Below are 26,736 nucleotides of genomic sequence, written 5' to 3'. Positions count from 1 at the left end.
TATGGAAACCTGTGTGCTTACATCATATGTGTGTGTCGTCCACATTGCAGGAATGCCTTGAAAAGTGTGGAGAAAGCCTCCAGGAGATCGTCAACTACCACATGGTAAGACACACACACACACACACACACACACACACACACACACACACACACACACACACACACACACACACACACACACACACACACACAAGTTTTAGCCACAGCCAAGTGGTTGAGGTAGAGTGTTGTTCTGACACGCCCAGGTCCTCTTGGCATGTTGACGTCTTTCAGACATTTAGTCCCTTGTGGGATCAGTGTTGCAACACACACACACACACACACACACACACACACACACACACACACACGTACACAGAATTTAACTGTGGCCTCACTCTGACGGTGAATCTGTCCACACAGACCAGTCCACGTGCGAGAGTCTGATTCAAAACACATGCTTCTGCAGATTTGTACGGCAGCTATAATGCACAAACATTCATTTACATACCGTACAAAACACACACACACACACACACACACACACACACACACACACACACACACACACATTCAGGTTTTATTCATATGACTCTCTCCTCATGACTAAGTGGGATTAGGAAATCTCCTTTTCTGGGAATGTGCTGTGTTTGAGGAAGCTGATGTCAATTATACGGAGCAGTTTTGCGGTCTCTCATTTTTTAAAATTTGGGTTGAGTTAATAAAACATTCTGATCGCTATTAACGGTAGCTTGGCAACTTTAAAATTGTCGGGTTCGTGCAGGATGTCCCGTTTCACGCTTGTGTCAATTCTCTCTGACCAGTCAGTGGTCTGCAGTGTTTCACTCCATCTTCTGGTATCGCTCAGCTCACTTGGAACCTCGACCAAGGTGGTACCAAAAAGTACCAGATACTATCCACCACTTTTGCTAATGGAAAAACAAAAAAGAGCAATTCGACTTGAGTAGAGCTGAGCTGTACCATGCAGTGGAAATGCGGAATAAGAGACGCTTATCAGCAACTCTTATCTTCCCCTTTTCACCTCTATTGTTCTTTGACCTTCTCAGCGACTCTTATCTTCCCCTTTTAGCTTTTATAATTGCACTTCCCTGCGTCTGCTACATTATCTAAATGCACCCATGTCCCACAACAAACTTTAAATAAGAGGTACAGGTTGGAGGGCACATATATTTGATTAAACAAATACATATTACTTTGCTATACAGCACAAATGAACTAAATAGTGAAGAGCATTCAAAGACTGCTCCCTAAGTAAAGACACAAGCATTGAATAACATTTGTTTTAAAGTGTTAATCCTCCCATATTCCTCTCATTATATTACATTACATTTCATTTAGCTGACGCTTTTGTTCAACGGGACTTACAATAATTCTTGCTTTTTCCCCCATATTTTACATACATGCCCCCACCTCTCTGACTCATTCCAAGAACTGCAGCTTTTGGTCATGCTTGTAAAGCTACTGTGTGTTTTTCTTGTTTTGTCACCACCTGTTTCTTTTCCTCTGTCTCTCCATCCATCCTCCTTGTACCCTCTTCTCCTGTCCCCCCCCCCCCCCCCCACCCACTTACCCCTCACCACAGGCGTCCCACTGCTCCTCTCTAACACCCAGATATTACACTAATAGCTTGTCTGGCAGACAGTTTGAGTGAAGGGATGGAGGGAGGGGAGAAAAAGACATAGTGAAAGGAAATCTGTCTTTGTTCAACCATCCACTGATGACTATTTCTGCACCTTTGTTGCTCTCGTCGGACACAAAAGAAGTTTAAACAGGAAAAGGAATCTTCATGTAAATCACACGATAAACACATGTGTGTACTTTCAAACATACGTCATTCCTACCTTTTATTTGAACAGATTGAGAATGATATGACAGTGGATTTCGAACAGATTAGTGTGAGATTGTAGTGTGCTCCACTGATTTTGGTACAACTTTCTCTGCTGTGGTGGAATTTATCCTACAGAACCAACTCGCTGGTTTGCGTCTCTGCAGTTCTCATGCAGAACAGATACAGGTGACTGATGGGGCAGACATTACGCCTAGAAGCTGGGATCTCTTGGGGAGATAAGAGTGCTTGAGAATGAGTGTAGACATGCTGTAGGCTGGGTCATACCAAGGGCAGCATAATCCACAGCAGGTTTGGGTGGAATATTTGGACTAGTACTGGGATTTAATTCTTTCCTGTGAAACTGGCAGATAGATTGTACCAGCCTGGAAAGTACCAAACCTTCATGTTTCACAGCACACATTGTACTTCTCATTCCTGCCAAGTGTACAAACCCATAAATTGTTAACAATAAAAGGGGATATTTTTGGATAAGATTGACATGAGTAGGCGAGGATAGAAAAAGTAGATCTCTGCTGATATAACCTCAGGGTTGAGGATGAGTTGTGAATTGTTACATTTGAACCTCCTAACATTTGCTTCCTTACATTGATGCACTGAAAAGCATAGATAGGATTTGTAGAAAGGCACTTGCCGGTGCAAAGACATTTATAAAGGAGCTAAATGTCTGATGCCTTACGGACCGCTTGATGCCCTATCACACTATGGCAACCATTTAAAGAGAATGAGCAGGTGATTTATATTCTCACAATGAGTGCAGTGTACATTTGTGAAATCTAAAGCATGAAACCAGAAAACCAGCCTGTGAAGTCAACAGGCTCTGACACACACACACACACACACACACACACACACACACACACACACACACACACACACACACACACACACACACACACACACACACACACACACACACACACAATGCACTTGGATTAGAATGTAATTGTTTCATAGCCACATACACAAACAATGTACACAACACTCACTGTTGGTAGCCTGTGGATTATACTTTCTATGGCAATCCTTAGTTAATAAACATATACATTGAGGATTACAGGCTTAGTCTGTGAGTGTGGTGTGTGTATGTGTGTACATGTGTTTGCGCGGGGCGTCGAGGTATTCACTGAGGTATTCTCGTTGTCCATGCACATGGACACGACTCTGCAAGACATGACACATTTCCTTAATAAAGATGGATGATCTCCTCAACAGCAGCCATTCTGTGTTCATTATATGGAGTGTAGTCAGAAATATAGATATGGAAGAGAAATCCTTGTCTAGATGGAGAGAAGATTTGCTCACCATGCACAAGAATTGCATGGGAAAAACATAGAGAAGGAAGGGGAGGACAGGAGTGTGAGATGAGAGAAAGGAGAAGAGGAAGAGTAATCTGAGTAACCCTTTAAGGATAAAAATCTGTTGAGGCAGCAGCTGAGTGAGTGCACATGTGTGTAGTCCTCTCTCTCTTTCCTTTCCCCTCCCCTGCCTGTGGCACAATCTGCTACAGCTATAATGTGGAAGGGTTCATGTTGCCATCTAGTGGCGAGATGCAGCAACTTCATGTTTGCAGACTTGATCCAATCATCACACTTAACAGCCAAATCTTCTATTGCAGTGCACTGTATCTCATATTATAATATTAAACGCTCATGTTTCACACCTATGTTACCTTCTCAATGCACAGATACTGTTTGACCAGGCTCAGAGGTCCATCAAGCAGCAGCTGCACACCTTCATTAAAGAGTGAGTATCTCATCAAAACTAATTAAGTAGCTTGCATGTTCAAGTTTATACATAATGTGTAAAGACTGGTTTTGTGATGAAAATGGACACCTTATGGAAGTTTTGATCCCCCCCAGTAATAACAAGAATTAAAGACATGCTTTTGTGATTTGCCATAGACATAGAAATAATTATTTCCCCAAACTTTGTTGATTGAATTTGCAACACAAAAATGTCAAGACAGTTACTTTTCAGTTTCAATATAAAGTGTCAAGTATAAAAAACATTTTGAGAGAAACACATGCATAGAATGCTGAAGAAATACTTAAGCATAAGAAAAGACATAACTAACAAAACAAAAGACACAAAATGTACACATTAAATTAAACTCTTTGTGTCTATTTCACTGCGCCTCCTTCAGGGATGTGCGTAAATTCAAGGACACCAAGAAGCAGTTTGACCGAGTGCGCGAGGACATGGAGCTGGCCCAGGTGAAGAACGCCCAGGCGCCCAGGAACAAGGTGCACGAGGCTGAAGAGGCAGCACAGGCCCTCATCCTCAGCCGCAAAGCCTTCAGGCACCTGGCACTAGACTACGTACTACAGGTGAAACACACACACACACACACACACACACACACACACACACACACACACACACACACACACACACACACACATAACCTCCAGATTATATTACCAGTGCTGTCCAGTAGGTGGCGCTGACACTCAACGGCTGGTGAGCCTTGTCACCCAGTAATGTACTTTCATGAAATTGTAATAAAATGTCCTGATTGATGTTGTAATAGCATTTCTTACCAATACTGTAATACCTTTCAGGTGGGTGATTTTGAAAGAAATGACCCATATATATTGTACATGTAATATTGTAATATTTTGATAGATAATAATATATAAAAAAAGTATAGCTTTTTGTCTGTGTGCAAGTATACAAAATGTATAATACTGTTAGTGTTAGCCTACTGAATATTTGACAGTAATTTCATGTTCGGCAACTCTAGACTTGTAATTTAATGCATCTCTGCATTAAATTAAATGACATAAATCCAGGAAAATTACATAAAGCCAGGAAATTATTACGTTATTGGGTGCTACACTCCTGAAATTCAAAAAAGGCAACACTTGGTGGTTTTAAAAAGGGACTAAATCAAATTTGATCTCAAACAGGCAGCATAAAGTCTACATTTTGCTTTTCCTCTTTGTTTCAGATTAATGTGCTTCAGGCCAAGAAGAAGTTTGAAATCCTGGACGCAGTGAGTAGCGCTATACATATCCTCTGATTTCAAATTGACATCTGAACATTATTGTATATGTGTACATGTGTAGTCTCTGCAGTGTGAGAAAGGTTAGCAACACAGTTGTATTACACCCATCATTGTCTCCGTGTGTCTCCTGCAGATGCTGTCCTTCATGCGCGCCCAGTACACTCTGTTCCAGCAAGGCTTTAACATCTTGGACGAGATTGACCCCTATATGAAAAAGTTGGCTGCACAGGTAAAACAAAACTAATGATCTGAATCACGCACAGAATGGAAATACACGTGCACTGTACCACTACTTTTGTAACTGTATTTGCTCAGCACCCCCTTATGAACATTTCTTTTGGAATAATCAGTGCAGACTGGTTTTCATTGTCTATTAAGAGTCTTGTCTGTGGTCGCAGAGTATTAGAGGTTTTTGTTGCATTTAATGCGATAAAATGTCTTTATATTGAAGTTCGGGCTCTCACAATATCAGATTTTCACTACACGATTATCGTGTCCGACATAATTCACTATAAGAGTATTAATTATCATGATATCTATAGAAAATGTAGGGAAAAATTTAAATAATGCTATCAGTCAAATTCATCTTTTCTTATTGTGCATTTTGTCTCTTTTTTGGCAAATGAATCACACTTGAAATACCACGAGCAAGATATCAATGTTATATTTCTGTGTGCATAGTTTTCTGTCTTTGCGTTTCTTTTATTCCGATCACGCTTTGGTTTACCTGTCTCATTGCATCTGCTGTCGTGTCCTCTGTGCAGCTGGATCAGCTGGTCATCGACTCGGCCATGGAGAAGAGGGAGCTGGAGCACAAACACGCCCTCATCCAGCAGAGAGTGAGACAACAACACAACTCTTAACTTCTTGCCCTTTTGATGAACACATTACAAATAGGAACAAACAGTTTGTGAAACGTTCACACAGGAATGTTTAATGGTTAATGTAGAGCCCTTCAAGACTGTGGTCTTGATTGATGCTTACACAATATTCTTTATTTATATAGCCACTGGAAATCTGTTTTTTATCATAAGCAGATTTTTCATTATTTGCTTATTAAGTATTTTTTGTTATCACACAACTTGGAGTTTGAAATGCTAAGAGTAAGTGCCATGGTGGTGTATTTGTGTATTTGTATTTGTGTGTCAGGGGAAAATTAGATAAGTTTCCTAAGAAGTCGCTGAACAAGATTTCTTTCCCCTCACAAGTCATAAATACGCAAAAATAATAAGAACAAGGTTACGAGTGTTGAACGTAGTTGTTTTCTTCATGCTCAAATGAAGAGTTTAATGTAGAAAAAGCAAGTTTTATGTTTTTATTTTGTGGGTTCACTCAGTTGAATAACAATAATTATTTCATTCCCTCACCCCTCTCAACGTTCACACTCATGCACAGATGCACAACATTCTTCCATCTGTTGCCTCAAGAGATGCCAAAAACATGGCTGTTTTCTGCCCGCCTTCCCTCTGAGCGATTTAGTTGCCAAGTGGAGGCATCCTGCCAGACACAGCTCACAGCTCTGTGTCCGACCTAATGGCCTTTCAGCAACACTTCCTTTTCAATCTGAACAGCTTGCACTGATTCATGCTACATGACTTGTACTTTTTATTATTCTGTACTTAAAGAACAAGGTGAACACGCTTCATGTCGGTAAGCTGCTCTAGCTAAAAAGTCAGGGATTCTTTAATGAGATAAAAAAAAGTATTTTGTGGAGGCCTCGTGTTCTTCAGGATCACTCTAAACCAGCAAGCTATTTACTATTTATGTAGCAAGACCTTCTGAACTCCTGGACCTGATGTCTCATAAAAACATGTTTGGATTCATGTAGTGAAGTTCAGTTAGCGTCTTGTATTAACACTTCTGTCTCTCTTTCTCTCTCCTCACCTGGTGACCATGTCCTTCCTCCAGACTCTGATGCAGGTGAGTTTATGTTTTTCACCTCTATCTGAATCCTTCAATTCCACAACCTGCACATTTCATGCCCCGTACTGCAGCACTGCAGAACATTCAAATATGACAATCGTGTCAAGTTTCAGAGTTTTGAAGAACACGAGAAAACCTGCTAAAAATAGGCAGTAGACTCCTTTTCCAATGCCAGTAGACAAGTATGCCTTTCTGCCTCTGGTGTGTCATGTTTGTCGTCACCGGTTAGTAAACAGTACGAAGCAGCTCAATGTAGGGGTGCTTAATTTAAAAATAAATCTCTTACTTATTCAATTTTCATTTCAAACTCACCGCCAGAGTTGCTGAGAGCAGTGTTTTAGGACTTCTGGCCCGTGTTGTTTACTGGCCTGCATTGGCAGTAATGTTGGATTTTCAGATGTTGACATTGAATTACAATGTCACGTTTTTTTTTTTAACCTTGCAGAAAGTAAGAAAGAAAAAGCACACAGTCTTACATTTGAAACCCTTTTCAATTGTTTTCTAAGTTACATTTTGATACATGTTTTACCCTTGACGCTGCACATGTGCACATGTGAATACGCCCATTTCCTGGTCTTAACTCAAACAGTACTTCATAAAATGTAGACGTGTGTGTGTGTGTGTGTGTGTATGTGTGTGTGTGTGTGTGTGTGTGTGGGTGTGTGTGGCAAGGTAGAACAGATGTAACAGTGATATATGGAGTTTTATGGTCACCACATGCTGTCTCTTGTTGCAGGAATCAATAAGCTATTTGGAGCTGTAGTGCAGACTGTGTGTGTTTCTGTGTGTATATAGTGATCCCTGCACCTTGTAAAACGTGCGTGTGTGTGTGTGTGTGGCAGGCAGGGTTGTGTATATCAGAGATTGCCTGACTGAATTTGCAGACAAAACATTGTCTGGTAATGCTGCTCAGTGCCGTTGTGTATCTGCAAGCATCCACTAAACTTGACAGGTTGACAAAGTGTGTGTGTGTGTGTCCGCGGGTCGTCGTGTGTGCGAGCCAGCATCAGCTTGTTCATCCACGGGGGTTAGATGTTCTTTCCACTTTCTTTTTTCTCATTGAAACTTGCATGTTTCATGACTTTGTGTCCATCCGTTTCTCCACACTGACTGTAATACTCATCTAGGGAACATTCTTTGTAAAACTCCTGCCAGCTTGTTTTTGTCTCTCATGTGACGTTGTCTTTGTTCTCTTGATTTGACCTCTCAGCCTCTCCTTCATACTTCTCTTCTGCCCCTCTTTGAAGAACACAGCTCTTCCAAAATATCCTTCTTCTATTTTGTGCTGTTCTAATTGATTTTAACCATAAATTTAACCCGAGGTGGATTTGTCAACATGTCAGCAAGCCGGTTGAGATGATATAATTGTCAAAGTAGAAGCTTAAAAATAGTTTCCTAGCTATGGTGTTTAGTATATGTGTTCAAGCAATATTTTTCATTATTATCTTGTTTTGTTTTTTTGAAATTGAATCCATTATAGATTTTCTTAATCATATTTGAAATTGCAGAAGTTCTTGTGATCTCCTCTTCTTTCTGTCTTGACTTTTAAATCTCCCCAAGTAGCTCTTATAATACTATATTTAAATATATTTCAAACTAATCATAATGCCCAACATATCTTCATTATTGCATTTTATTTTGAGTTGTCAAATCCTGACAGTCAAATCCTTGTTTCAGTCAACAATACAAATATAAATATTATTTTAATCTAATGAAATAAGGCGACAGAAGCAGCAGTGAGATGATCTGAGCACAGCTGGCTCTGTTCTCTGATGTTGTGCATGATGCCAGCCTCAACCCACTGCCAGCTCCAGCCAAAGTCAACAGATGGCATTACGATGCACAGTAGTGTTGGATGAATGAAAGACAAAAGAGGACAGATAAAGAGAGAAAACAGATTAAAAAAAGAAATTCAGACAGGAACTATGAAAGATAATAAAACTATCGAAGAAGAAGAGAGAGGGTGTCTCTGTAGTCACTTCTGAAGTATAACATACGTGTCCTTGATGTAAAGAATTAAACTTTGTTGTCCCTGTTCAGTTCAGTTTATTATTTGTGAAATGATATGAGCAGAAGGAAGCCACTGCATGGAGGTTTTATTAATAGTTTGTTTGTGACCTAAATGAGCTTTGTTTTACAGTGTTTTTTGAATTTATGAATCAAACACTCTATATCCTATAAAATCACTGTAGCTTCTTTCACACCATCTTTTCATGCATTTTACAAATGGTTGTTGTTACAAAATGTAGTTTAAAATGTAGGTCATACAGAGTCTTTGTCTTACAAATTACACTGACTGAACACTGGGCCTATAAAGAAAAGTGTTTCCTCACAGAGTCATGAGCGTCATGGGAAACCAGTTGCACAATCTTAAGGCCCTGTCACACAGCTCCGTATGACAGAAACATGCCGGCGTGTATGAAATTAGCTAAAAATATGTCAGAGTCCAAATACGTCCAACTTTTCCACAGCGGTGTTGTAGCTGACGTATACATAACGAATACATAACAAATTATTCTAAGTATGTCAAACATATTGATAGCGTATCACTTACTTCTTTAAAACGTATCAGAGCGTCTGGCCAACGGAGCTGGAAAAGTGCCATCTGTTTCACGTCATGCTGATGCTGGAGAACGGCTAACATGCTGAACGCTAGCTGTACTGTAGAAACACGTTTATATGTTACTCCGTCGTCAGGCATCATCTTAACATAGGGTAGGAATAGGGTATCCACTCGTTATCAATACATTGGCTGTAGGATTCACCGTCAGCCGACGTAGCCTATATCTAACGTACCTCTAACGTAGTCACGTAGGTATTCACGTAGGTAAGTATTCACGTACTGTATTTACGTAGGTAAATATTCATGTACGTATTCCGTATTCACGTATGTCTAACGTCACGTAACGTCCGCATATCTTATGAAGGACACTTTCGGGTACGTCCGTGTTGCCGATATTTTGTATACGGCATATTTTTGTATACGTTATGCATTCGTTGGGCATTCGTCTGATACATTTTGTATTAGTAAGTGATGCTCTATCAATAGGTTAGACATGCGTATCTGTATACGTTCACTTTTCCGATCCGATGAAAAGTTGGACGTATTTGGACTCTGACAAATTTTCATATGCGCCGGAATACGTTTCTGTCATACGGATACGTGTGACAGGGCCTTTAGTTATCAAAGCCAATCAGTGATAATATCAGAAAGTCCGATAGAAAGATATTTTTCTGTCTCCTACCATCTTACTTTGCGATGGCGTCTGTGAAAAAACATCCTACATTAAAAGCCTGAATAAAGAAAAAGGCAGGGAGCATCAAACGATTCAGGAGAACAAGTTGCCATGATCCATTTCAGATTTTCTCTCTTTCTTTTTTTAAAACTCTGCGTCGTATATGCAAATGTTGTGGTGCAGGAAGCTAAGCCACAGGACAGCATAGTTTATGAATTATAGATGGCACACATCCTTTATTAATAGACCATTAAGTAACCGCAGCACTCAAACTCAGTCGAGAATAAGATAGCTTCATTAAATTGATGTCACTTCAGCCAAGTTATTTTTCAATAGGAGGAAGAGGACGGATAACAGAGAAATGAAGAGGAACATGACATCTAAACACTCTGTCAACAGTAAAGTGGAAATTCACTGTGACATTTATGAAATTCTCAGGGACATGAAGCCAAAACAACGATGTTGCCAGAAATGCAGAAATTCTTTCACAATCTTTCACTTGTCTTCCTCTGCTTTTTGTGTAGCTCTTCGCCTCGCCTTTACTTTCACTGTTCGTGGTGAATCTGCGATTTGCCTTGACTACCCCCTCCTCTTCTTTATACCTCACATGCTTCCTCTTTCTCCTCTCTCCGTTCTTTCACAGCAGTCTTTTATGTCTGCAGAACTTCATTGTGGCTCCCAGGGGGATTGTCGCCTCAGCTCTCTCCTCCTCCATTGTTAAAGCACTTGGCTGTACAACTTTTTTAGTCAGAGAGGTAAACAGAGAGAGAAACAAAAACATAGTGAGTGGGAGAGTAAACATTTTACAAACCAAATGAGTATATACATTATAATGCAGATCACATTTCATCACTTTGTGTCTGTTCAAATTATCTATAATATCTATATATACAGTATATCTCAAAAGTGAGTACACCCTTTAGATTTTTGCAAATATTCTGTTATATCCTTTCAGGGGATAACATTATCCTACTGAAACTTTGATATAACTTAAAGTAGTCAGTGTGCTGCTTGAATAACAGTATAGATTTATTGTTCTTTGAAAATTACTCAGTACACAGCTGTTAATGTCTAAACAGCTGGCAACAAAAGTGAGTACACCCCATAGTGAACATGTCCTAATTGTGCCCAATGATGTTGTTTTCCCGCCCTGGTGTCATGTGACTCGTTAGTGTTACAAGGATTCAGGTGTAAATGATAAGCAGGGCTGTTAAATTTGGTGTTTTGGGCACAATTCTCTCTGAATGCTGGACAACATGGCACCTCATGGCAAGGAACTCTCTGAGCGGCTGAAAAAAAGGATTATTGCGCTTCACAAAGATGGCCTTGGCTATAAGAAGATTGCCAACACCATGAAAATGAGTTGCAGCACAGTGGCTAAGATCATACAGCGGTTTTCCAGGACAGGTTCCACTCGGAACAGGCCTCGCCAGGGTCGACCAAAGAAGTTGAGTCCACGTGCTCAGCGTCATATCCAGAGGTTGGTTTCCAAAAATAGACGTGCGAGTGCTTCCAGCATTGCTGCAGAGGTTGCAGAAGTGGGATGTCAGCCTGTCAGTGCCCAGACCATACGCCGCACACTGCATCAAATCGGTTTGTATGGCCGTCGCCCCAGACAGAAGCCCCTTCTGAAACCGATGCATAAGAAAGCCCGCAAACAGTTTGCTGAAGACAATGAATCCAAGAACATGAGTTACTGGAACCATGTCCTGTGGTCTGATGAGACCAAAATAAACCTGTTTGGGTCAGATGGTGTCCGGCGTGTGTGGCGGCACCCTGGTGAGGAGTACCAAGACAAATGTGTTTTGCCTACAGTCAAGCATGGTGGTGGCAGCATCATGGTCTGGGGCTGCATGAGTGCTGCCGGCACTGGGGAGCTGCATTTCATTGAGGGACACATGAATTCCAATATATACTGTGACATCCTGCAGCAGAGCATGATCCCCTCTCTTCGGAAACTGGGCCGTAGGGCAGTTTTCCAACATGATAATGACCCTAAACACACCTCCAAGATGACAACGGCCTTGCTGAAGAAGCTGAAGGTTAAGGTGATGGACTGGCCAAGTATGTCTCCAGACCTAAACCCAATTGAGCACATGTGGGGCATCCTCAAGAGGAAGGTGGAGGAGTGCAAGGTGTCCAACATCCGTGCGCTCCGTGATGTCGTCGTGGAGGAGTGGAAGAAGATTCCAGAAGCAACCTGTGCAGCTCTGGTGAATTCCATGCCCAGGAGGGTTAAAGCAGTGCTAGATAACAATGGTGGTCACACAAAATATTGACACTTTGGGCACAATTTAGACATGTTCACTATGGGGTGTACTCACTTTTGTTGCCAGCTGTTTAGACATTAACAGCTGTGTACTGAGTAATTTTCAAAGGACAATAAATCTATACTGTTATTCAAGCAGCACACTGACTACTTTAAGTTATATGAAAGTTTCAGTAGGATAATGTTATCCCCTGAAAGGATATAACAGAATATTTGCAAAAATCTAAAGGGTGTACTCACTTTTGAGATATACTGTAGATAAGATAGTAAGTAAGTAAGCATTTAGTGTACAACTAATCATATAGTAAGAAGACAGGGCGTTTTTGAACAAATGGAAAAAGGATATAGATGGATTATTTACATTTACATTTACTCCTTCTCCGCTCCCTTCATTTCCTGTCTGCTGTCAAATGAGTAAATTAGAAAATTCTAGATTAATAAGTAAAAGCACAGCAACTGGTCCCACAACTGTATCCCAGACACAGCAGTGTTATAATGTCACTTCACTTTTGTTAAACCTGTTATGCAGCTGTATTGTGCCAGGGTTGTGTTGGACTGAATTATTGAGGGTGTCTCTGATGTGTTGTTCACCAGGGGCGTAGCTAGGTTTTCAAGTTTGAGTGGGCTTAGCCCAGAGGTGAGGTGGAGCTGTGTGCACCTGCATGGTAGTACAATCACCATTAAAGGAACTCAGATGACATGATGATGGAGAAGTAAGTCTGGGAGTTTTGCACTGAGCAAAGCCACTACACACCCATAGTGTTTTGTGCTTTTGTGTTTAGTCGTGTTAACCAGGTCCATGTTACCTGGCCATAGTCATGTTGACATGTCTTAGGAGTAGGGTGGACTTCACATCCTCTAGGGGGGTCCAGGGGCATGCTCCCCCGGGCAGATTTTTAAAAACATTTTAAAGTGAATTGTATGCATCTGGTGCACTTTGAGAGCAACATTAAGATGCTAGATCTAATAGAACTTTGTGGTCTTGGTAAGGGGAGGGGGCACAACTCTCAACACTAATATGAAACATATATCTGCCTCTCCTTCTGCATGACCCTTTATTTGATTTATTAACTGATCGAGACACTAAAGTAAATTTCATGACATCCAAACGTCATGTTCAAAATACAAACTGGTGACATGTCTGGTGTAAGTGAGTTCACTGTCGTGTGTTAAACAAATGCATTATTCTCTGGAACTTCGGGCTGTGTGTTTTCATTAATGATTTATTTAAAGTACTGTGGCCTATTACAGGAATTTAATCCTCATTTACTCCTCGACCTGAACTAACCATCACACTGTTGGCTCCACAATCACTTGTTCTTTGCTGCTGCTTCCCTGTGGCAGAGCTGCACCTTTCCTCAGGACTCTTCTTATATCCATCTGATCAATGAACATTGGCAGATTATGATAGTTAGAATAGCTATTCACCCTTTCCTGCTTACAACTGTTTTCCATAGTGAACAAACGTTAGCTGTTCTGTAGCTAGCCAGTTTCTATTGGCTACTGACAGTACACCAACAAACATAGAAGACCTAATGTTACTACACTTTTCCCTTTCCTAGAGTTATTCAAAGTTAAGGAGCTAATACATATTAATAACTTAGTACAATTTCACACAGTGCATCTTCCAAAATGTCAACCTCTCGTCTCCAGCATGACTTGTCAGAAGTTACAGATATCTATCATGATATCAAAGCTGTGCTACACCCTACAGTCTATGGCTGCACCCTTTTCCCCAGGGTCCTAGCGCCCTTGATTTACTCTGAGCCATCGCTCCCCTCCCCCAGGGTCTTAGTGCCCGGTAGATTACATTGTAAAGTTCCTTTCCACACAAGAAGGAGCATAAGACAAATTTTCATTTGGGTGGGCTTTAAAACTTTTTTAGCTGAAGCCCACCTAAAATAGGCCTAGCTACGCCACTGTTGTTCACCCAGTGGAAAAACACACCTTACAATAAGCCAACATATAGCATCTAAAAAATACAATATAATTGAAATAACATATTTGACACAGTCTCACATGTATTTGAACATAGAAGAATGATACATTTTGAGATATAAATACATTGTGTGGGCCCCTGGTTTGGTTTTGCAGCCTCCTGTTGTCCGACACTTGTGGTGTCGCAATCCTCCATGGTGCTGGCTGATTTAAGGTGGGAAGAGGGGGCTCCGGGCTGGTGTTTGGGGAGCAATAATGTCAGCTTGATTAAGCAGGAATAGTGTGTCAGAGCCGCAGGCAGATGGAAAGCTGACTCCTACAAAACTGGGGATGAAACCCTGGGCCTCAGGATGGCTAGAGGGGAGCCTTAAATCGCGGTGTGGGGCTCGGTACGTAAACATTAAATGTTTGATCTCCGGCAGCCGCGACGGGGTCAGCGGGGCACGAGGACTCTGTGACAGCTGTATGATAATGATGCGCTCGCGCCACATTCACGCGGCCGGGACAGTCGGCAGGTGGCGTCCAGTGAAGGAACGGCACGAGCGCGCTGCTGTTGGCAGGCAGTCTCTTATCTGGACTCGCGTGGGATGCGCGTGTGTTTGTCCCGGTTCGTCCGCTACTCCAACTTCATAACCTGCGGCATGTTATAGAGATGCTCTTTTCTCTCTGATACACATCTTTGAGTTTGAGATGCTGTTGGATGTCAGTGTGTTTAAAATGAAGATATTTGGCAGGCTGGACTATACACTGGTGAGGAACTTAATTTATTTTGTTTTCTTAGATTTTTAGTTTTCACGAATGCTTCTGTTATTATTGCTTTTCAACCAGTCTCTAGATGGTATTTGAAAAAGACAAAATCTTCTCTTTTTGTCATTTTGTCTTTCATTCCTCAAAATAATTATACAAGATGTTGCTTCAAATACATAAATATCGCTGTTTCATTCTGGTTATATACCAATGTCACATGTCATCACTCTCTGTATGAGCTGTTCACTTTCATCTACAGCAGACATTTCCAGGAATATTGAATGAAAAAATGCTATTTGTGATTGTTGTGGCATCTGGGATTATCACTGAAAAAGTCAAAAATCTCAGAAAGTACAAAGCAACACCAGTGTGCAATTATACCATCAGGGAGGGGTGTTTTTTTTTAGACAGAGTGTGTGTGTGTGTGTGTGTGTGTGTGTGTGTGTGTGTGTGTGTGTGTGTGTGTGTGTGTGTGTGTGTGTGTGTGTGTGTGTGTGTGCGTGCGCACAGCTTGCCATATGTCCATTATCACCTTGCCCCAAAACCAAAGGCCTCCTTAACAATAGTGAAACCTAACCTCAGCCTCCGCTCTCATTTATATCTGTGTCCTTGTGTTTTTCAGCTCGCTGAGCAGGTGGCATCATAATTTTTGAAAGGGTAAACTAATGAACAGAGGGTGGAAAGGATAGAAGACTTTTATTTCTGTAGGGGAACACAGACATGTTTAGAAAGAAAACCTATACGTACCATAATTGAACCACAGTAGCAGCGTGACAGCACGGCTACTGTATGTGGTGCTGATAAGAGGCTATCTCTGTTTCCTCTCGTTATGATTAGGTGGACTTTTACACCACAGTCTCACCTCACCTAATATTTATGCAGCCCGTTCAGTCATGTATTAGCTTCAGCTGAACTTTACCAAGCATTTTTACAAAGAACTAGGACTGTGGATCTTGACCCCCATCATACTTGAATTGCTTTTGGAAAGGAAACTCTTTGCGGCCAGTGTGGACAGGAGGAATGATTACAGCCATATATAGTTGTACATTATAGTTCATAGAGTTGAAAGGACGCTTGTTTTTGCTGATGACACTAGTCCTGCTTTTGCAGAGCATGGTCAACTAAGTCATGGAAACTTTATCTTTTACAGTGCGCTGGTTTTAAGCAGTTCATTGGGAACTCTTTTAACCCTCTGAGGTCTAAGGGCATTTTCTCGATTTTTACATATCTTCTTAAAATGTAATCATGCAGAATAGAGGAAGGCAGAACCTAACATGATCTTCTGTTCTTCCTAAAGGACTTTTCTTATGATGACCCCAAGTTGGAATTCAACGTGGATGCACCCAATGGTGTGGTCATGGAGGGCTACCTCTTCAAGAGGGCCAGCAACGCGTTCAAGACCTGGAACAGGTAAAAGAAAAGTGAAGACGAAGAAGAAGAGCATAACAGAGAGGGAGTCAACTTACAATTCAAAAGACAATAATGAGATAACCAGTACACATGCAAAACGTGTAAGGAAAAGGTCTGGTCTATTTTTTTGAAAAAGCATTTGAATAATTTCACCAAATGACAAGGGCCTTGATTTACTTCTTCTTTTTCTTTTTTTACATTTGCATCATTAGTTTTTATTTTCCCTATAACAATTATCAGATTATTAATATAACTGTCTATGTCTGTAACATACCCCAATATCACAGAGAATCTGACTTTTTAAACTTTGGGCTGTCTACGAGCTCCCTCCCTGATGTTTTGTGTTGGATAACCTTTAACTTAAAAAAGTTATTTGGATAAGAAAAGAAGAATGTCCTCCATTGGCCTTTGCCTTGTAACAGTCTGTCAATACTCATTTATAGATTTATTAATCATGATTGTAATGAACAGTGTTTTTCCTTTGCAGGACCAATTTCAGCATGCAGACATGTGATTGATCCTGTCTCTGTAAGATAAACTGTCTAACCCAATTCCTTCTCCCCTCCTCAAGGCGGTGGTTTTCTATACAAAACAGCCAGTTGGTCTACCAAAAGAAACTCAAGGTACATTTGGATTTGTACATTTTAAGTAAACCTTTTTTTTTTCATCCCATTTAATTATTACTAAGAAATATTTGACAGTTTTTAGATGTTGGTTTAATTAATAATTGTTGCATGTTGCATCAGCGGAGAAGGGTGGGGCTAACCTGTATCTGTCGCTTGAAGGTTAAATCTGGTAGAGTTGTTGTGACACTTCTCTCTGACGATGACAGGACTCTTTGACGGTGGTGGTGGAGGACCTGAGGTTATGCTCTGTCAAGCCGTGTGAGGACAATGAGAGGAGGTTCTGCTTCGAGGTGGTTTCACCCACTAAGTGAGTGAGTGTGTGTGTGTGTGTGTGTGTGTGTGTGTGTGTGTGTGCGTGTGCGTGTGCGTGTGCGTGTGAGTTTCACCTGTGTGTGTGTTTTTGTCCCGACTGGATAAAGTTTAATTCAAACTAAACTTATCTAAAAAACCTTTCTATGTTGTCTTTTCTACAGGGGAAACAAAAAACTATTAAGATACGGAGCCAGAGGAGGGGGCTAATATTGAGAGATTGAAACTCAGGTCAATTTATGAATTAAAAAAAACCCCGGAAAGATCGTGAACATCACTACACTCTGCAATGTTAGATGTTCAAAATCTATCACCTCATTCAAATCAGTATGTAGCTTTCTTCTGAATAGGCCCATTTCACAGCAATGTCTCAAAGTCCGGATACTTAAATCACGAATATGTCCTTATTGCTGAATCCGATTGCAAAGTGTAATTTAATTAGGTCATCCACTGCAGGCGTAATACACGGCAAGCAGTGGTGTGATAAAGTTGATCCCACTTTGAAGTGATGTGGTTCCTTGACAAAAAGAGTTTTCCTCCGTAAATTTGTGACTTTATAATCTCATATGTCTCATATATCTAGTATGAGTTTTTTCTCGTACATTTTTGAGTTTTGTCTAAATGTACTACTTCTACTAATCCCCGAGAATATTCAAGTTTCTGTCTCGTAAATCTACGACTTTTAATCTTGGAAATTGTGAGAATATGTCCCCCGGCTCCGTATATATTTATTTAATCTACAATGGCCCTAAGCGTTACTTTCAGTTCTTCTCCGCGCTAATAAGTTCTTACAATATTGACTATATTATTTGGAAATTACAGCCAAATAACTTTATAGCATTAGACAGTTGTGGGGATGTGTTATATAACTGGCCTCTACAAACCTGTAGGAGCTGTATGCTGCAGGCTGAGTCTGAGAAGCTGCGGCAGGCTTGGATCCAAGCAGTCCAGGCGAGCATTGCCTCTGCTTACAAAGACATTGCTGACAATTATTACATTGAGGTACGAACACAGACGTCTACAGCAACAGTCACATCATTGCATACAAGCCGTTTCTTTTCATTGCAAACTTGTCCCTGGGTAGCTTCAGAATCGCAGTCTCTGACCTGTCCACCTGTCTCTGCAGCGTTTGGACCGGACAGCCTCTCCCTCCACCAGCAGCATCGACTCTGCCAGCGAGCCCAGAGAGAGGGCTGATAGGGGAGTTCGGGGAGGCGGGGAAAGCCTCCTCCAGAGGGTACAGAGCCTGCCGGGCAACGAGCTGTGCTGTGACTGCGGCCAAACGGCTCCATGCTGGGCCTCCATCAACCTGGGAGTGCTGCTCTGCATTGAGTGCTCGGGGATCCACAGGTAACTGCACTTAACAATACGAGAGGGTTTGTTTAGATACGGAAAGAACAGAACTGATTTTTTGTCAGTGTGAAATAACGATCTATAGTAAGATGTTGCAGGAAATTAGCCAGCTCAAAACTTCTTTCCAATATTTGTCATGGGCTCCCCGAGTGATATGTGTCCTGTTTATAAGTATATGTTTATATATATATGTGAAACTCATAAAACTTAAAGTCACCATGTTAATGTTAAAGTGATGAAGGCTTTTTTTTAACTCAGCTCTTGAGACTTTCAGTAGAGACACAGAAAAAATTTGTACCTCAGGCAGTTGTGATAAAAGAGGGCAAGAATAAAAAATATGCTAAAATATGTTAGATATAAACTCTTTTTAGACTTCACACTCTTTATGTAATCTCTTTTTCTACTTGTTTCTTTCAGGAGTTTAGGCGTCCATTGCTCTAAAGTGCGTTCACTGACGTTAGACTCATGGGAGCCAGAATTACTCAAGGTGCGTCTCCCCGAATCATTTGCCTACAGCTTCTCCTCTCTGTGTTGGGCTTTTCCCCTCCACCAGTGTTCCATTTATTTTTCCTTTAATGCAAAACAACTTGAACTGCTCTGTGTTTTCTGTCTCTGTCTTCCATCTTTGTCCTCATTCCTTATTTTCTCATGTTTAGCTCATGTGTGAATTGGGGAACACTGTGATCAACCATATTTATGAGGGAGCCTGCGAGGAGATGGGAGCAAAAAAGCCTGGACCGTCCAGTTCAAGGTCAGTCTTTTACTCCAAGAGAAGCATTTGGCAAGGGAAAGCAATTCTACATGTTTAGATGCTTTTGGTCATTGAAATGACTTAATCCAGGCTACACCCAATCGTCTGTACATGTCATGTTTACCATTATTTTAAATTGTCAGTTTTTGATCATCTATCTTACAGGCAGGAGAAAGAGGCCTGGATCAAGTCTAAGTATGTGGAGAAACGCTTCCTGAAGAAAATGAGTGGGAGCGAGGCTTTGGTGGAGGGTGAAAGGAAGTCCCGGCCCTGGACAGTGAAGAAGTGCCGGCGACACAACAGCTCTGTTCGGGCCCCCAACAAGGCCCGCAGGAAATACCATCGCTACGAGCCGGGCAACGCTTCACCTGCAAACCTATCAGCAGGTCAGTGCAGAGAATTAACTTCTCTGAAATCAAGAGCTGCAAGATGTTTGTATATATAGAGTCTATGAATACACTCTGAAGCCCAGGCTGAAACCTTGTTGTGATGTTTTGTCGTTTGGCAGCAGCTGCAGCAAAGTTTCGCCGGGACTCCCTGTTCTGTCCGGATGAGCTGGATTCACTATTTTCTTACTTTGACACTGGATCTGGTCCTCGCAGTAAGTCCACTACACAGTCAGTGCAAACAGGAACAATGCACTTGCAAGGTTGTTGTAGATTATTTTATTAAGATGCAGGTAAGAGGTTCTTACTGTGTCAAGAGAATTCACAAACTGAGAAATGTTGGCTCTGTTAATGGGATAGATTTTGGCATGGATGTGAGTTTTCTTTTTTTTCTTTTGGAAGTTCAACCTCAGCTCCTCTAATAAGTCACAAGACACTCAGACCCTTAAGGATAGAAATGTCCCCATTGAAACCCATTAGAACCACAATTGATCCCAGGGCCGTAAACTATAAAATCCTTTATTCTATTATATCAGGCTTTTAATCGAGAGCCCTGCCTTTTCAAAATTGGAGTTTTTACTATTTTTCACCAGATTGAGCCATTTTCTCATGTTTGCCCTACGGTGCAAATACATGCTATTTTCCTATTGCTGCTGTATTATGTGTTACATTGACGACAATGCTGTTGCTAATCAGTGACATACAGTATCTCAGAGTGTGAAAAAAGCACACTCTAGCATTTATATGTTTATATTATTTTTTAAAGAATTAGTGGCATTATATAAATTACCTGGCATTTAAAAGGTTAGAATTCTGAAAATGAATGAATATTTGGTAGATATGTGATTTAACTCAGTGAAAGTGTAAAATAATATTAATATATACTTTTATGGCAGTTTTATGACATGGACATATTTGTCCTCCAAAGACATCAGAGCAACTTGTGTTTATTGTGCAGCCTTACCAGTGATGGTGGTGTACGTGTATGAGTAGTATGTGCTGTGTAATGATTAACGTGTCCGTGGCTTGGCAATGCTTGGCCCCGCAGGTCTTAGCAGTGACAGCGGCCTGGGAGGAAGCACTGACGGCAGCACAGACATCCTGGTTTTTGGCTCGGTGGTGGACAGCGTCACAGAAGAAGGTATGTGTGTTGTACAGTTAATGAGAATACCAGTTTCAATAAGAGTTACAGTACAACCTATTTACGACTGGAGGAAAAGTTCCCAATTCCTTCCATCACTGCAAAGTAGCAGTGATGTGATTATATTTTGTTAAATGTATATGTTATATTATGTTTTATACTTCATGTATAGTTTAATGTCAAAACTCAAAACCTACTGCTGTCCTAACTAAAAGAAAGTTGCCTTAAAGAAGACATGGGTGTGATGTCCGATCCTTTCAAACAGCCTGAAATATTCTCTGGTCCACTGAGACTTTTCGGAAAGTGTGCACAGATTCTCACCTCACCAACATTACAATAAATCAAAGAAATTGTATTATTTTTGATATTGTATATACTGTGTATTGACAGGAATTGTGTAAAGGACATGAGCAGCTTAAACAATTAACATAAAGAACACTGTCATCTTCCCCAAAATACAACCATGCTCCTGTTTACATCATTCTTCTTTCTCTCCATCATTCTGTTACCTTTCCCACCCTCAGAGGAGGAGTCGGAGGAGTCCTCTAGTGGCGAGGTGGAGATCGAACGGGAAGTATCTTCAGACCCCGAAGACCCTAGGGAGCTTCACCCCGGGGCGCTCCTCCACCGATCCTCCCGTCAGCACAACCTGCCACTCATGGCGGAGGCATTGGCGCACGGTGCGGACGTACACGCTGCAAGTGAGGAGGAGGGCAAAACGCCGCTCATTCAGGCCGTGGTCGGGGTGAGACACTCTTTGTTCAGCCTGTTAATGGTTTAGACTGAATTACTGAAACTTTTATGAATGATTTCAGGGCCATTTCTATTGTTAAGATACTACTTTATTATGGAGACCTTCCGGGTTAAAAATAAAAAGAACGCATAATCTGCTGAAGGTGCCGGACTCAGATTTTATTTAAGCATAAACATAGACATAAATACAAGGAGAAATTTCCTTCCCGGACATAATACCTATGTATTGCACAACTCCTCCTCCTCTTGACTCCTCAGAGCAAATAAACTAACACAAACAATTCTGTCTGTCTGTCTGTCTCTCTGTCTGTCTCTCTATCTCTCTGTCTCTCTGTCTGTCTCTCTCTCTCTCTTTCTGTCTGTCTGTCTGTCTCTCTCTGTCTCTCTGTCTCTCTATCTCTCTGTCTCTCTGTCTGTCTCTCTATCTCTCTGTCTCTCTGTCTGTCTCTCTATCTCTCTGTCTCTCTGTCTGTCTCTCTCTTCTCTCTGTCTCTCTGTCCTGTCTCTCCTGTCTCTCTGTCTGTCTGTCTGTCACTCTGTCTGTCTGTATGTCTCTCTATCTCTCTGTCTCTCTGTCTGTCTGTCTCTCTGTCTGTCTCTCTATCTCTCTGTCTCTCTGTCTGTCTCTCTATCTCTCTGTCTCTCTCTCTGTCTGTCTGTCTCTCTGTCTGTCTCTCTGTCTGTCTGTCTGTCACTCTGTCTGTCTGTATGTCTCTCTATCTCTCTGTCTGTCTCTGTCTCTCTGTCTGTCTGTCTGTCTGTCTCTCTGTCTCTCTGTCTCTCTGTCTGTCTGTCTGTCACTCTGTCTGTCTGTCTCTCTGTCTCTCTGTCTCTCTGTCTGTCTGTCTGTCTCTCTAGTCTCTCTGTCTCTCTGTCTGTCTCTCTATCTCTCTGTCTGTCTCTCTGTCTGTCTGTCTCTCTGTCTCTCTGTCTCTCTGTCTGTCTGTCTGTCTCTCTGTCTGTCTGTCTGTCCTGTGTATCAGGGCTCTCTGATAGCTTGTGAGTTCCTGCTACAGAACGGAGCCGACGTGAACCAGAGGGACATGAGAGGCAGAGGCCCGCTGCACCACGCCACCAACCTGGGACACACCGGGTAAGGAACGCCTTCAAAGTGTAATGAAAAAGGAATGCAGGCATTTTCAAAAGTATTCAGTGGAATCACTCAGGTAATCAAATTCCACTAACGGAAATTATTATTATTATTATTATTATTATTTCAGTTCACTGTTAAAGAAACATCAACAGATCTCTGTGCTGCTCTCTTTGATTGAGGTTTTCTCTCTTGTTTTGTACAGTCAAGTGTGTCTGTTCCTGAAGAGAGGAGCATCGCAGACGGAGGTGGATGAGCAGGGTCACGACCCCCTCAGCATCGCTGTCCAGGCTGCCAATGCAGACATCGTCACCCTGTGAGTGATCCTGATTCATCTTAGACCAAACATACTTTTTTTTAGCAATTGAATTGAGTAGAATTGTTTGGTTAAAATAACTTATTTCTTTGTGGTCAAACTACATTTTTTCAAGCTCAAATATGAACTTTCAAGATGAAATATCAAAAAGTTGTCTTTACTCTCTCTTTCCCTCCCTTCCCCCCTCCTCTCCTCCTCTTCTCTCCTCTGTGGTTTATCTCCCTCGACACTCTTTACCACCTCACCACATGTATATTCTCACGGTCTCCTCCCACCTCAACATCTCAAATTCTGTTCACCCCCTTTTCATTTATCACCTGCCTTTCATCCTCTTACCATCCCATTTCTGCTTCCATGTGTGTGTCCCTTTCTTCTGTCACTCGTCTCCCTCTGCCTATCTTTTTATTTTCTCCTCCAGACTGCGTCTAGCACGGATGAACGAGGAGATGCGAGAGGCGGAGGCTCCCTTGGGTCAACCAGGTCAATACCACAGCAGCAGCCCCACTGAGCAGCAGTATAGAAAGTGCATCCAGGAATTCATCTGTCTCACAATAGAAGAGTGCTAGTGGTCACTTCTTTATCCAGGAGCAAAGCTCATGCTCTCTCTCTCTCTCTCTCTCTCTCTCTCTCTCTCTCTCTCTCTCTCTCTCTCTCTCTGTCTGTCTGTCTGTCTGTCTCTCTCTCTCTCTGTCTCTCTGTCTGTCTGTCTCTCTCTCTCTCTCTCTCTCTCTCTCTCTCTCTCTCTCTCTCTCTCTCTCTCTCTCTCTCTCTCTCTTTCTATATATTACATATACACACACCTCCTGAATGGGAACCTAAAATCCAGTTGACGAAGTTGCCCCTAGACACTGATCTCAAGTCTGTTACTTACGTAGATCTCGGCTTACGGGCAACTTCTTGGGAGTGTCTGAGGAGAGAGGAGCATACCACTTGCACATTATGGGGGTGCGTTGTGTCATAGGGAGACCCCTGATGGACCTTTTTAACTCTACTGACAATACAACTTCATTTCTCTGCATCACCACTATGTTTCTGCTTGCCATTACTCGGCAACACCCACGCTATGCTAGCTACATGACACACACCGTAAAATTACATCTGCTTTTTTGGTGATTTGCTAACAGGGTCATCCTCTAACTTACCATAACATGGTGTTGTAACCTCTTGTGTGAGGGTGTGGGTTTACTGTTGCCTAACAGCTCTTACCTCTGAAGACTCTCGCTGCATTAACCCCCGCTACACTTTATATCTATCCAGACCATCTGTGTAACATCCAATTTACCCATCTCTTCTTAATTCGAGATGTAAATATACGTATTTAGAAGTTATATGGGTAATCTTTAAACTATGTGCTGTGGCATGAGGTGAAAAACATGGTACTTGTTCCATTACTTAAAGAAAAACTGACGAGCTGCAGTAGAGCTGGGCAGGGTAGTTTCCTGTGTATAAAGAGGGGGCAAGAAGGGAACGTTTAATGTAAAACTGTGACAAAAATACTGAAGGGCTTGTGGAGAAGAGACCCTCGCCTGCGTTGTAAGATACTTTGTGACTTGATGAGTGAGCGAGTGAGCGAGTGAGTGAGTGCATGTGTCAAGGAATACTGAGAGACGGAGCGAAATACTATGATATTATGATATTACGATACATTATGTAAAGGAAAAAAAGAAACTGCACTTTTCCCATCTACAGTATTATCATTTTTTTATTTTTCATCCAGTTGGTTTTTACATTGTTCTTGTCTTGTCAAGTTATTGTCGATCTATCTATTGTCTATTTTAATTTCTGTCTCTTTATTTATGTTTATCTCCCCAGAGGACCAGTGCAATGAATTCTTGGGTGCAGTTTACGTCTGCATATCCGTTAATGATTGTCATTTTAATCTGAAAGCATTACTTGGAATTCATGACAGGAAGTCTTTAAATTACATCATTATATTGACATTTTGCTTTCTTGTTCCCTTTGGAACGGCCTTACATTGCTATGATTATTGGTATTCACACCCTAAAAGAGATTTCACTAGCGTTACTTCTAGTTACAATGTACCATTTCTTTTTAATTGATTGCAGTCATTCGTTTGTCGTTGTATGTGAGGAGGAGAACTTGCTAAGTTGTGACGGTAATGTGCAGACAAACCAGAGCAGCAAGAAGTGAGTGAGTGTATAAAACTGGATTTACTTGTCACTCTTTAACAACAAGAGTGACTCATGACACCTCAATTATGTTGTAAATACTTATCCATGTTACCGTATCTGTGATAAGATAAAGGAGCACATTTACTTAGAACAGTTGAGACACGTGGGGTCAAAGGACTTGTTTATCTGGCTTTTATCTGCAGTGTTCTCTGCATGCTTTGCCAGAATTTATTTTTGGGGAAAAGTTCAACATCGTTTGCATTCTGAGCATGATAAAATACGTTCCTATGGTTTGATCACGTCGTGCAGTGCAGTCCTGTGGAATAAGCATGTACCACCATGACCCCTCTGGTGTCAGAAAAATCTTACTTTTTGCACCTCTGTGCCATTCTTCCATCCACGGACCGAATCTGTGGTGACTTCCTCATTCCTGTCTTCTTTTTCTTTTTTTCAATACAAGCTTACAAACAGTGATTACTTGTTTTTTAATGTTGTGGTTTATTTTCCTCTGCCAAAGACTTTTTAAAGGGAAAGTGTCTGACATTGTTGTATTATATCACCGTTATTTTGTTTGTTTTTTAAAAACTGAAACTGTTCAGAGTAGATACAGCATAGTCTTACCATGCTTTGTGAAGTGACAGAGTGGTAGAAACACTGTTGGTGTATTCACATGTTGAAAAGAGGTTACAGGAATAATGTGACAGACCTGAGAGACTTTGATATGGCAGGTGATATTCTGAAATAGTTCAATGTACTGCAAGTAGAACCAGTCGAGGGGGTGATGTGATGCTACTGTGACCAATCTGTTAGGGGCCCTCGCTCTAGCGGAAGTATTAAATGTTGTGTCCATTGTGTGTATTGACGTAGGAGTGGTTAAAGGTGCTGTTCAAAGCAAACATGCTGTAAATAGTACACTTGTGTATTTTAACTCAACGCCAACCTCCTGCTTCTCAGCATTCAATCACGGATCCTGACTGTCTGACCTGGTTTCTGTTTGTCTTTTTATTCTCGTCCCAAAAAAAACAACCTGTCAAGCAAAACTGTACCACAGTTTGGCGCTACTTGGAGGCGTTCTTCTGTTCACTGACATTTGGATATCTTTGGAATACTTTCTTCCTTGTCTTTAGAAGCACTGAGGGGAAAAAAAGAAATCAAAATACATACAATAAAATTAAGAAACTCTTGATGAACTAACCCTGCTTCCTGCTTCTTGCTCTCATTTCTGTTACCCGTCTCATTTCCTATGCATAACATTCTCTCAACATTGCAGCAATACATTTGAAAAGGTCTACAAAACAAATGTTGCTCTGATGATCAATTGATAAATGCTTTTTAGCCTTTTGATTTAAAGAAATATAGTTATATGTAGAAACATTGTCAGATGTTGAGAGAATGCTATTTTGTTTTTTACAATCGGGTCTAGTGTGTTTTTGGTCTATAACAAACTTTTGGGCAGCACTTGGCTTATTCAAAGCAATAAAATTGTTTCCTTCATGAT

At 41.2% G+C, this 26,736-nt stretch overlaps 1 protein-coding gene across 4 annotated transcripts in view; it reads left to right on the top strand.

Annotated features, from left to right (window-relative positions):
• LOC115008492 (arf-GAP with coiled-coil, ANK repeat and PH domain-containing protein 3-like) overlaps window positions 1-26,736 on the top strand; it is a 62,482-nt gene that overhangs the window by 32,899 nt on the left and 2,847 nt on the right. For 2 of the 4 annotated variants that reach the window (XM_029432136.1, XM_029432135.1), the window contains exons 5-25: window positions 51-104; window positions 3,536-3,594; window positions 3,995-4,178; window positions 4,802-4,846; window positions 4,992-5,087; window positions 5,623-5,697; window positions 6,767-6,778; window positions 16,269-16,381; window positions 16,953-17,004; window positions 17,214-17,314; window positions 18,207-18,318; window positions 18,443-18,666; window positions 19,087-19,156; window positions 19,326-19,420; window positions 19,586-19,806; window positions 19,929-20,021; window positions 20,846-20,947; window positions 21,472-21,692; window positions 22,684-22,793; window positions 22,996-23,106; window positions 23,525-23,586. In XM_029432136.1, coding sequence (XP_029287996.1) covers window positions 51-104; window positions 3,536-3,594; window positions 3,995-4,178; window positions 4,802-4,846; window positions 4,992-5,087; window positions 5,623-5,697; window positions 6,767-6,778; window positions 16,269-16,381; window positions 16,953-17,004; window positions 17,214-17,314; window positions 18,207-18,318; window positions 18,443-18,666; window positions 19,087-19,156; window positions 19,326-19,420; window positions 19,586-19,806; window positions 19,929-20,021; window positions 20,846-20,947; window positions 21,472-21,692; window positions 22,684-22,793; window positions 22,996-23,106; window positions 23,525-23,586 — 2,212 coding nt within the window. Of the gene's footprint in view, window positions 1-50; window positions 105-3,535; window positions 3,595-3,994; window positions 4,179-4,801; window positions 4,847-4,991; window positions 5,088-5,622; window positions 5,698-6,766; window positions 6,779-16,268; window positions 16,382-16,952; window positions 17,005-17,213; window positions 17,315-18,206; window positions 18,319-18,442; window positions 18,667-19,086; window positions 19,157-19,325; window positions 19,421-19,585; window positions 19,807-19,928; window positions 20,022-20,845; window positions 20,948-21,471; window positions 21,693-22,683; window positions 22,794-22,995; window positions 23,107-23,524; window positions 26,433-26,736 lie in introns of those variants that run through there. The other 2 variants (XM_029432137.1, XM_029432138.1) reach the window with 2 other exon arrangements.

This window comes from Cottoperca gobio, chromosome 5 (assembly GCF_900634415.1).
Source record: "Cottoperca gobio chromosome 5, fCotGob3.1, whole genome shotgun sequence".
Taxonomy (NCBI): domain Eukaryota; kingdom Metazoa; phylum Chordata; class Actinopteri; order Perciformes; family Bovichtidae; genus Cottoperca; species Cottoperca gobio.
This window is presented reverse-complemented; position numbering and strand designations above follow the sequence as displayed.